This window comes from Sprattus sprattus (assembly GCF_963457725.1).
Source record: "Sprattus sprattus genome assembly, chromosome: 8".
NCBI lineage: Eukaryota > Metazoa > Chordata > Actinopteri > Clupeiformes > Clupeidae > Sprattus > Sprattus sprattus.
Genome location: NC_137927.1, coordinates 19,296,686 through 19,308,900, shown reverse-complemented (window position 1 = coordinate 19,308,900; position 12,215 = coordinate 19,296,686). Strand labels below are relative to the sequence as shown.

Genomic DNA, 12,215 nt, shown 5'->3' with positions numbered 1-12,215 from the left:
GCCTACATCATTTGCTACGTTTCAAATACGTGTTACGTTTTCTGAAGATAGCTTTACTAAATAAACACACGAATTTATGAAGAGATTTTCGATTTGGTGTCCCTTTAAACACCTGCCGAATGGGCGTAAACATTCTCATGAATAATTCAGCATGGCGACGTTCGCTTTGAAATGGGCAGTGTCCTATGAATAATAAGTGGCCCTGCCTCTCTAATGTTTATTGATCGGGTCTATCTGACAGCCGTGAGAATCAGTCTCATGGCGTCTCACCAGACCAGGATGGGGCTTTGCAACCGCCTCCTGTATTGGAATTTACTAGTCGTGCACTGCGACGTTACATGTAGATTTTTATACTGAGATACATCAACGAAAATGAAAGACGAGGAGAAAACGTCGGAGACGGTACAGAGTACCGACATAGACCGAAAAAATGGAGCTGGTGTCGAAGATAGCGGGGCTTGCAAAGGAAATCTGCCGAACCCGGTGGTCCATGAAGCAGGAGCTCCAGGTCGTGGCGACCGCATCCGACCGGGAACCCGAGGTGGAACGGAGATCAGAGTGTTAAAGGTATGCTACATAGAAGGCATGCCATCGTCAGTATCTATCGCACCTTTCATTTAAATAACCGCAATGGAATAGTGTAATCTTGTAGAGGGCCGTGCGTATGAAATCGTGAACCGCATCATCCATGACACTATCACGCGTCATACAATTTAGTTCATTGATGTTCTCTTTTGCAAATTATGTTGTCTCTCCATCATATGGTCTCCCACCTCCACGTTTTCCCGTTACTCAGGACACCGAAGGGCTATCTCCCATCGTACCAGCTCGCTCTCTTGTCCGCCGTGTTGTGCTGCTTATTGTCAAAGCTAGAAGGGGTTGTCACCGTCATTACTGTAATGTTGCCAGCATACTGTTTATCTAGCTAACCTGTTAATCGTTTTGGGAATTTTCACACAGTATACTGGACATCCATGTGTTACTACCTTGTATCAGATGATAAAAGTAAAATTATGAGCAATGCGAATGCATATCTTTGAGAATGCATGTCTTCTAAACGTTATTGACAGATCATGGTAATGATTGACCTGATCTAAATGTTTGGTAGGATCTCATACATGTAAAGGACATGTGTTTAACTGTCTACCGTTAAGGGCAATTATTGGTGCTACGTGCGACCATGAATAACCCCAGAGCACATCATAAGAAAACAAAATACTACTCATTCCACTCAGCCATATCTTGCTGATTAGTATTTTTTACGTTTGATGTTTGCTGATGCAATAAAACGATTCTACTGCGAAATGGCCTTTTTGTGCCCAATCACGGTTGAATAATGGAACAGTTCCTTTACCGCTTACGGGCTATTGCACTGACTAAAATCCTCTCTGCCCTGAAAAAGGCAAATCTATCATATATTACCATAACTTACCACAGCACAGTGTTAAAACTGGCCATTAATGACAAAAACAGTAAACTAAATGTATGTAGTTCATATTACTCGGTTGATCACTGGACAATTATGGACTGAATACTATTAGCCCTATTTTAACCCTATAATGCACTATCCATTTTTAGGAAGGGAACAGTCAGTATGACTTTTGATATTTCTTTCTGACCTTGCATGGTATAGCCAGGGCTCAGTGGAAGAGGGCAGAGCATAAAGTGGTCAGATGCTGTCTGGTGTGTCACAGACCGCATCTCGGAGTGTTTCAGTCTGGTGTGTAGCTGTGTGTTAGAGTGTGTGTGTGTGTGTGTTTGGGGGTGGGGGGGTGTCCCTGATGGTGCTCCTACTGGCTCCGCTGTGCAGGGCGACTGGAAGAGGCAGCCAGTGTTGGGCTCAGGCAAAACACGGCATCTTGGGAGAATGATTTCATCAGGGCTGACTAATGACCTGATGCCTGGATGCCTGTCTCAAATTCGGGGCTGGCGCACACACACATCACCAGGGCGTTTGTGCTCCGGTGTAAATATTTGGGCCTCGGCACATCAGGGTGGAAAGCAAGCTGGGAGAATTCTAGCACAGAATCGGGATATTTTGGGTGGAGCCCCTCCCTCGGTTTTCGGCAATGGTACTTTAAAGAGCTTGTTCATTTAATCAACACCACAGTTTTGACAGCTGGCGTTGAGAAAATGATGATCATGTATTTGACCTTTTAAATCTCTGTTGAGTGGTGACCTCTGTTGATTTCAAGACACAGTAAATCATGGAGGTTTTATTAGGGAAGTAAGACACGCTCACAAGTACCCCTCCTCACCCCGGTGGTCTCACACCCATGTCTGTCCCCAGCGCAACATGAAGAGGAACGGCAGCCGGGGCTGCGTCACCAGGAAGAACCGCTTCGGCTCGCGGGAGAGGGACTGGTTGAAGGGGGAGCCCCAGCGCGGCTGCGTGTGCCTGTACGGAGCCACCGAGCCCCAGCCCCCGGCCAGCGGCCCCCAGGCCTCCTCCACCCCGCAGCCTGACCTCAGGCTGGTGCTCTGCTCCACCAGCACCACCGTAGAGGAGCTGTGCGCGCAGAGAGACTGCCAGCAGGGCCTGTACCTGCAGCTGCATGGAGACCTGCTCAGGTAAGACACACACTGAGGATTCATACACGCAACATATCCAGGCTGTTTGTGTTATTTAGAATAATGCTGTTTATGTGCTCTATAAATGAATGTATACAATGTCAGGTATGTGATTGGGCGAACACATCCCATGTTGGTAAAAGTTAACGTTATTTGTAATTCCAGTAACGTCTTGTACCATCAATGGTGAAATGAATGTGTCGTTTTCGATAAAAGCATGGATAATGAATTTTTAGATGAAGTGAAACAACAAATAGGCCATTAAGGCTATTTTAGAGTGCCCAGCTCCTTTCCATGACACCTCCAGTTCATAGTTGGGTGTGATATTTTCCAGCCAGTCCATTTTGGGCACCCCAGTCTAGTGTGCTCCTGGAGTAATGGAACAGTCTCTCCGAGACAGGCTGACCCATGGAGTGGCATGGCCACTGTCTGACATTATGTGTGACAGCAGGCCTCCAGAATACACCAGAGCTCCACATGAGAATGCCACTTAGACAGGCTATAATCTAGTTACACCCACCCACTCTCTCTCTCTCTCTCTCTCTCTCTCTCTCTCTCTCTCACTCATCCACTCCCTCTCTCTCTCTCTCTCACACACACTCACCCACTCCCTCTCTGTCCCTTTCTCTTTCTTTTCTTGGCTCTTTAGACGAAGCCCAGAAAGTGCTTTTTACTCGCTGTTAGACTATTTTTGGTGTGACGCTTTGCTCAGTGTACTGTGCAAAGCATTAAATAGGTCACGCCAAAATGTCAGGAAAATGAAACAAGGAAATCTCCAGCGTCCGGCGTTATTCTCTGTCAGGATCATTATAAATCCCTTGCCGCGGCGCTGGACGCGTTCTCTTGTATTGATTTGCCCTGCCCATGCACATATTGGCTTCTGCCTGAACCTGCAGGGACTTGTGTTCACTTTATGAGGTTGATGTGTACTTGACTCTTTGCTGACGTGTTGAGTTGTGATATCTACGGCCTCTTTTTACAATCACACAAGCCAAACAGCTTTCACCAGACGCTGTTCTTAGTATGAGGCTGGTCTTGGCTTCTGTCAACACAGCAGTCATGAAAGTGAACTGGCTCGAGGTGATGAATATGTGTTATTCTGGTGTCCGGCCCCTGCTGGGCTGTTTTTTTTTTTTTTTTGTGTTTGACTTGTAACAGATTAATTAGAGATCAGTATTTCCTCTCTGGTTGTCTGTGGTTGTATGATCTTGGAAATCTCAAAGTCTACACCATGTGCAACCATGATACTCAATTCAAATGCATAGTGTATTATTTTACCACAAGGGGAGCTGTTTGGTCTTTGTGTGTGTGTGTGTGTGTGTGTGTGTGTGTCTGCATGTGTTTGTGTGTGTGTTTGTGTGTGTGACTTAAGAGCAGCCTAGCATGGCAGATGCACACAGCTGCAGTATTGAGACCAGAGTTGAGGCGCCAAGACGATCAGAGAGACAGTCGGACAAAGAGATTAATATGGCGGACTAACAGACAGAAAGACCAGTAAACAGCCAGTACAAACACAGACTTTCATCAGTGTGCTATGGTAATGGTGCTGCATCAGTTAATTAAAGGGTACTGAATAAAGCATTTAGAAAATGCCATCGATGACAATGTAGATATATGACTTGATCATTAACTGCACAAAACTGTGTGCTAGGTGAATGTAAAGAAACATAAATTGTGTCAGAAGATGTTGCTATGGTAAAACAGTGCATCTGTTTGCCACCTGGCAATTGGCTTGTGTCTGTGCGCGCTCTGTTGAGGGGGCCTCCAGTGTCCACTTTCTGCAGTGTCTGCTGAGCCTTCTGAAGGTGGCCCTGAAAGGAAGAACAGTCATGCTTTCCCCTCTTTTCGTCCTTGCAAATGACGGGAGTGCTGAAATGGCTAAAATCGCATTAGTCTTCAGGAAGTGCTCCAGCTGAGGCCACAGGCAGCCATTAGAGAGGTAGAGAGAGAGAGAGAGACATAAAGAGAGAGAGAGAGAGAGAGATGAAGAGAGAAAAAAGTAAAGAAAGAAAAAGAGGGAAAGAGAGAGTGAGTCCAGGGCTGTGTGCTGTGTTGGGCTAGTTGCATCAGAAGAACTTGAAGAGAGCAGCTGGTGTTTCTGATCTGCCTGCGAGTGTGTGTGTGGGGTGTATGTTTCTGTGTCATTGGGCTATATTAGTCAGCATCTCTGTGTGTGTGTGTGTGTGTGTGTGTGTGTGTGTGTGTGTCTGCCTCCAATATGGCTCATTATTGTGTGTGTGTGGGTGTGAGTGTGTGTGTGTGTGTGTGTCTGCCTCCAATATGGCTCATTATTGTGTGTGTGTGTGTGTGTGTGTGTGTGTGTGTGTGTGTGTGGAAACACATGTGTGTAAGCAGCACATGTTATCATGAGCAGTTAATGTATGCATGGACGTTTGCGTGTATGTACCCCAGCACTCCACAAGTACACCTCGGTAGACCTGTGTACATTGGGTTCGGGTGCCTGTGCTGAAGGCATGCCTGGCTGGCTGAGAGACGGTTCAAGGCCTGAGCACAGCATACTGCTGCTGCATGCTATAATGCATATCAAAGGGTCTGAGGGTTGTGTTAGTGAGTTGGGGAGGGAGAATGCAAGGTTGTTTGGTTGACTGGGATCATGCTGAGGGTCACAGATTTCTTCGGATGCCCCCATTACCCCCGCCCTCATGCCCCCATTACCCACACACACACACACACACACACACACACACACTCTGAGGTGGCAGGAAAAGCTGTTAACAGGATTAGTCAGCGAAGATAGTTGATGATTTAATCAGGTGAAGGCAACGTGGCGGTTCTGAAGCTCATGAGGCTGGAGAGGTCTGACAGGAGCAGGAGCGAGGGGGAGACGCTGATGTGTGACCTGCATCTTCAATCATGCTCTTCTTTCCCAGGAAATCCCAGCCCTTATCAGCGTTTAGTCTCACTGAACATTTTAATATATACAGCACAGTGCAATTGACTTTGATATCCACAGACACTGCAGTAAGGTGTGAGTATGCTGTGGGGGAAAGGCCTACCTGTCATCACATATACTACACATACAACTTCACCCTGCTACACACACCTGTACCTGTCCATAGTGGCACTACCAAAGTTAAAGTCATGCTTTGAGTTGTCATTGAGTGATGGTGTAGGTATAGGTTTTCAACCCAATACAGTAACCTATACAATCAGTGTGTAGTTCTGAAACATATTGTGTGTGTCGAGTGGCTGGGTTTCTATGTGTGGGTGTTCCTCTCTGGTTTCTGTCATTTGAAGTCACACTATGCAGATTTCTACAGTTTTTAAGGTGTGTTTTTGTAACTAGCTTGTTGAGTAACTAGCTTTTCTGAAAGGGAGATACATACACCCAACATATAGACTTCTCACTGTGTAATTTTGTGCTTTGGGAAAGCCCATGAAAATGTCATATCACTGAAATACATCAGTTAGCAAGCTAGCTAGGTTTGAGGAGTGCCAGCTGTGCTGTTGTTGGTCTTTGCAAGAAGGGGAGTGTATTGGCTGACAGCTAGCTCACTAGTTTTGAACATCCGCATTACCTATTTCAAATGTGTCTGTGGGGGGTTCTCTGTTTACCGTCTGTCTCTTTATAGGAGGCTGGACCCTTCTGAGCGTCCACTGCAGATGGTGTATGACTACCTGGCAGCCATGGGCTACGAGGATCCTCTGCGCATCCAGCGGGAGGCGGCCAACTCCGACCTCAGCTGCATGATTCGATTCCACAGCGGTGAGTGCCGACACCCCCAACCTCCCCAACCCTCTCCCCTTTCCTTTGGCCCGCCCAGGGTTGGCACTACCCATCTGGGTGATTCAAGATACAGTTCACCCTCCGTGGCCGGGAACAGCCAGGGACCTGGCAAGGCACAGGACCCGTTGCGCTGGACCTGGGCCCGGTGCCGTGTCAATGGCCGCTGCTCCCTTCCAACAATCGCCTGACAGAGCTGTAGGAAGCGTGGGGATGTTTACCTGTGTGCGTGTTTCCTTTGGTCCAAGTGAACGTTCACTCTTCTCAGTAAAGCTTTGAGCAGTGAGCTTTTCAAACAGCAAAAACATTTTTTTTATGCACACGGCCTTTGAAATGGTAGAGCTGCGTGCATGTGTGTGTGTGTGTCGGGAACTTTGCTGTCTAACGTTTCGAGGGCTTTGATAGACTCTACTGCGGGCTGAACTCAAAGTGTCTCTGCACACACCTAACGATGCAAATTCGGCATAGAGCTCTTGGCCCAAGTCTTCCTCAGCTCAAGTTCCTGGAAGGAGCCGGAGCTGATTAAAGTCTGGCTGCTCTCCATCTGAGATGCATGCTTTCTCTCATCATGCTCACATCTGTCTGTCTGCGGGAGAAAGGAGAGAGGCTCTTTGTGTTTATTCAAATACCTCAGCCAAGATATTACACCTCCACTACCTGCATTAGGCATTAATAAGAGAATTCAGAGGGAGAGAGAGAGAAAGAGAGAGAGAGAGAGAGAGAGAGGGAGAGAGAGGGGGTGAGAGGGAGAGAGAGGGAGAGAGGGAGAGAGAGAGGGAAAGAGAGAGAGGAAGAGAGAGAGAGGAAGAGAGAGAGAGGGGGGGGTAGAATGAAAGACAGTGTGTTGTCATAGAGGTGGGGTGTGGGGGGTTGGTTGGGGCTGGGTGAGTGTTGTGCTGCTCCAGAGGGTTAGGGTCCAGAGGCCTGTGCTGAAATGGGGTTGAGGGAGGTTAGGACACGATACTCTCAGTGAGAGGGTGACATGTCTACCATAACATCTCACCCAGTACCTATAGCTGTGAGGATATGTTACCAAACACATACAGACAGACACGCACGCACACACACACTCACACACACACACACACACACACACACACACACACACACACATACACACACACGCACGCACACATACTCACACACACACACACACATACACCCACGCACACACACACACACACACACACACACATACGCACACCAGCGGAATATCCTCACTCTTATTTCAGTGGATAGTGGAACACACGGTGGGGACAGGAACATCCAGGTATCTCATCAGAGAGTTCTACTATAGCCCACCATAGTGTGTGTGTGTGTGTGTGTGTGTGTGTGTGTGTGTGTGTGTGTGTGTGTGTGTGTGTGTGTGTGTGTGTGTGTCTGTGTGTGTGTCTGTGTGTGTGTCTGTGTGTGTGTCTATGTGTGTGTGTGTGTGTGTTCGGTGTGTCGGTGTGTGTGTGTGTGCTGTTGATTCATCAGGTTGGATTGATAAGGGTGGTGTGGTGTGGTTTGGTGAGGTTTGGTACTGGAGGGTAGGGTGGGCAGGAGCTGGAGGGTAGGGTGGGCACGAGCTGGAGTGGGCCTTTGCTCATCCCTGTTTGGCTCCGTCACGGTCACTGAGCTGGGGTGAGCTCTCCTGCTTGTCTCCCCTGATGGATGGCCCGGCCAGTGGAAGCTTTACTCTGTGGCCTGCCTGAGAAGGTGAGATGTATCACATTAGCACAGTTAGTCTTCAGTGTGTGTGCGTGTGTGTGTGTGTGTGTGTGTGTGGTTTTGGCGAGTCAAATGATCCTCTTAGCGGTCTTAGAGGGCTTTAGCATAAAGACAAACAGGGAACCTGATGTTCTGTAATGCCTCCCCTATTAATATCCAGAGTGTAACCATGAATATGTGTGGATTCCATCATGTGGGCATCAGTGTGTGTGTGTATGTGTGTATGTGTGTGTGTGTGTGTGTGTGTGTGTGTGTGTGTGTGTGTGTGTGTGGTTGTACAGTGCTGAGTCAGTGTCAGGCTCTGTCCACCCAGGGCCACCACTTTTGGATAAATGACAAAAATAACAGAGAGAGACCGTGTGGGAGCGATAGAACCTAAAACCGGTAAACGTTCATTCTCATCCACAAACATATTTCCACTCTCACCCATACACTCACGCATACACAAATATGTAAGATTGGGCCAACAGCCAGTGTGATAGCACAGGGAGGGCCTATGTGAAAAAGCTTGGCATGCAAACACTCTGCTGTCTCTCTGGGAAGTGGTGGGGTGGTGGTTTCTGCTCTTCCCTCCTGGCCTCATCTCTCGGTCCCCACACGTCCAGCTCGCTCATTTCCAGTCACTGTGCGTGTGTGAAGAGAAAAGGGCTTGGCCATGACCAGTGCGCTGCGATTTTGCTCACTGGGCACAGGGACAGCCCAACCACCCCCCAAGCCCAGCCCTCTCCTCTCCCCTCCCCTCCCCGGTGGGAGCCTGCCTTGTGGCAGTCCAGGGTTTGGGAGATTTCCCCCTCGGCTTTGTCTGCTCGTGGGAAAGCGAAGGGCCAGAGAACGGAGGCTGCGGCCAAATCTGGCACCCTCTGGCATCTGGACAGGGCCTCTGTGAGATGGCGGGAAGCGATAGACGTGCCCAGGAGCAGAGTCACGCTAGCCAGGACGGGTGACAATCACTCTCCGAAAGAGAATGACCACACTGAAATCTCTTCCATGTTTTATGTAGTAAGGCAGTAAGACATCTGTTCCTTAAGCTTCGAACCTATATGTTAAATTCCTCTTTGCAACTTTACATTAACTGAATCCCTCCGTAGGAGAATGACAGAATGCACTCAACCTCTTCTGTAGCAACAATAATCATTAGATGACGAGGCCCATTACCTACAACAGTTGGTTGCTCACTGATAGCTCCTTAAAACGAAGCATAGTTCATGAACTCAATTTCAAATGCAGAATGCTTTCATTACCTCTATTGAGTTTACTTATTATTTGACCAAATATGCTGTTAAAAAAATCTTTAAAGTTGATGTTGTTTTGCAATTCATTAGAGTAGCTACGCCTCAGTGTTTTCAAAACTAATTTGTAAATCTTCGCCCGCCCCTGCCCTGCCCTGCCCTCACTGATGAATATATAGAGAGAAACGGAGAGAGGTAAAGAGAGGGAGAGAGAAACAGAGAGAGGGAGAGAGAAACAGAGAGAAGGAGAGAGAGAGAGGGAGCCGTTCATGGCGTGAGGATTAGAGGCGAGCAAACATGCGGGGAGGAAACATTAATAAATGCTGACTTAATAAAGCGCGGCTCTTTAAGAAAACACGCTCGCACAGCTCCAGGGCCGTGGAACCAGGGGTCATCCAGTGCAGCTGCTGCTCCATGGGGCCCTGCTGAGAGAGCAGAGCTGGCCCGCCTCCATAGAGCCCTGGCTGGGTGTTCCTCTGGAACTCGGGACCAGACCCCCACTGTACAGGCACCACACAGACTACAAACACACACACACACACACACACACACACACACACACACGCTTACATTTCAATGCCCTCTTGCCAAAATACAATCAAAGTCCCCTTGAATTTACTTGCATGGTCCACTGTACATACATTACTCCCCTATGTTCCCCATCACATACTCAGTCACACACGTACACATGCACACACGCACACACACAAACACACAAACATGCGCATACACACAGACACACACACATGCGCATACACACAGACACATTCAAACTTCCAACCCGTCCGGAGCCACAACAGCCCTGCACCCCGTCTGAAATAAATCATCCCAGGCCAGGCTTTAGCCACCTAATGAGTTATTGATCTGCCAGGGGCCTGCTTATCACAGAGGAAAATGAACACTAAATACAGAGTGCATAGAGGAGCACAGAGCCCCTCAAAGAGAAGAAGAAAGATAGAAGAAGAAGAAGAAGAAGAAGAAGAAGAAGAAGTAAAAGAAGTCACTGGCTCGTCACACAGGGCGTGGCCCATGACTGCATCATGTAGAGTAGAGCAGAGTGGGGAGGAGGTGGGTAGACATGGCCCATGACTGCATCATGTAGAGTAGAGCGGAGTGGGGAGGAGGTGGGTTGTTGGAGCACCGGTGGGGTCTGGTCCTGTGAGAGGCGGTTGAGGACTGAGGGGAGTGGGTCAGTCTCACAGGGTCATGTGTGACAAGAGTCCTGTGGGAATTATGCAGCAGTTCCACCCGCCGAGTCTTTTGAAATCTCCTCTGCTGCCCGTCCTCATCTGCCTCATGTTGTTTTAGCATTAGCATGCTAACCCGCGACTTATGAAGGTTTGAGAGGCATGACTGTGGAACCCCTACGATGCGAGCCAAATCAGTGTGCTCTGATTTACCTGGAGTGTTCCTCGACTGTGCCCTGATCAGCCCTTAGGGTCTGGGGGGTCTTTAAGGCTGTCTATCACAACCTGCAGCAGGAAATCGGGCCCCGTTTGAAGCTTGATTAGATTGCCTCAGAAGCCGCCGTGCCTTATGAAGGTCTGATGAGTCTGTCACTGAAGGGGGTCTTTATATAATGTGTTTATTATTGCAGAAATGGCAAGCTGCTCTGAGCCCCAGTCTGGAAGCAAAGACTATACCCCCCCCCCCCCCCCCCCCCCCCGTCCCCTCAATCTCCCCCCATCTACTCTCCCCTGAGCGTGCAGCCTAATCTCGGCAATCTCACACAGTTCAAAAATGCTCAGCTATTCATTACTGTCAATCCAGAGAATTCTCAAGTCAGGCCGCCCCCGTCCCCCCCGTGGGAGTCAAATCATTTCAAGGCATCAGCCGTCTGGAGCCAACGGAGAGGGAGCTGGTTAAAGAAGAGCTGTTTGGACTTGGAAGGAATTCGACTTCCATAGGCGAAGAAAATGTGAAAGTGTTGATTTTCTTCTTTTTTTTTTGGAGAGAGTGAGAGGCCCCTCTATGTTTTTCTTCTGTGCTTCTCTTACTCCCTCTTTTCTGCATGCTTGATTTGAGCGTCTGTATGGCGTGACATGAAAGACTGGACAAACAACTGAACCACTGAACAAAACTGCATCAGATCTGCTTCATAAAAATAATTTTTACATTTTAATAATAAAATAATTCAGTCTCTCCTGCTTCACACAGTGCACAGATGGTGACTCCTGTGTGCAGCTTATGCTACACCAGACTCTGATAGAGATGTCTCTGATGGAGATGTCTCTGATGAAGATGTCTCTGATGAAGATGTCTCTGATGAAGATGTCTCTGATGGAGATGTCTCTGAGCACTTTTAGCACCATTGTTTGTCACAGAGAGTGCTTACGCACTTAAACGTCACTGCCAAACAAGCTAAATTAGGTACTTCCATATTAAGTACCACAATTCAAGTGTTCCTCACTCAACAGCCAGAGCACAGTCCATTCTTGTTTATGGGCACAAAAGCAGCCGTTTTCATTCATTCAGGTAATTTCCACCCTGATTAATGTCGCCATGGACCAGTGCCCCTTTAAGTAAGATCTCACTTCCCCAGCCAAGTGCTGCTGTCACCAGGGTGACTTGAGCTGAAGGGCTTGAGAGTTTGTGGTATGGGGGAAGGAGTGAGAAAGGGAGGGAGGTCAGCAAGGAGATCCTGTGATCCGTCACTTGTCGCTGCGGTGTTGGCAGGCTCTCAGGAGCGGAAGTCCGGGTGCCTGTGCCAGCCGGGAACCCAATTAGGGTTCTCTCTCTCTCTCTCCCTCTCCCTCTCTCTCTCTCTCTCTCTCTCTCTCTCTCTCCCCCTCTCTCTCTCTCTCTTTCTCCCTCTCTTTCTCTCTCCCTCTCCTCACCCACTCTGGCCGCAGGGGCCCTGCTCACCTTTGTCTGGCCTGCCGCCGCAGCCGACACTCGAGCAGATGCTGGTGTCACCCTAAACGCCGTGTCACTGTAGCTGCCGTCTGTGTCACTCT

The 12,215-nt window shown here is 48.5% G+C and overlaps 1 protein-coding gene across 1 annotated transcript in view; it reads left to right on the top strand.

Annotated features, from left to right (window-relative positions):
- Positions 1 to 2,290: 2,290 nt before the first annotated feature.
- phlpp2 (PH domain and leucine rich repeat protein phosphatase 2) overlaps positions 2,291 to 12,215 on the top strand; it is a gene marked incomplete at its 3' end in the record, with an annotated part of 31,729 nt that continues 21,804 nt past the window's right edge. The window contains exons 1-2 of the mRNA XM_080843931.1: positions 2,291 to 2,571; positions 6,165 to 6,298. Coding sequence (XP_080700057.1) covers positions 2,297 to 2,571; positions 6,165 to 6,298 — 409 coding nt within the window. The 5' untranslated portion in view covers positions 2,291 to 2,296. The remainder of the gene's footprint in view (positions 2,572 to 6,164; positions 6,299 to 12,215) is intronic.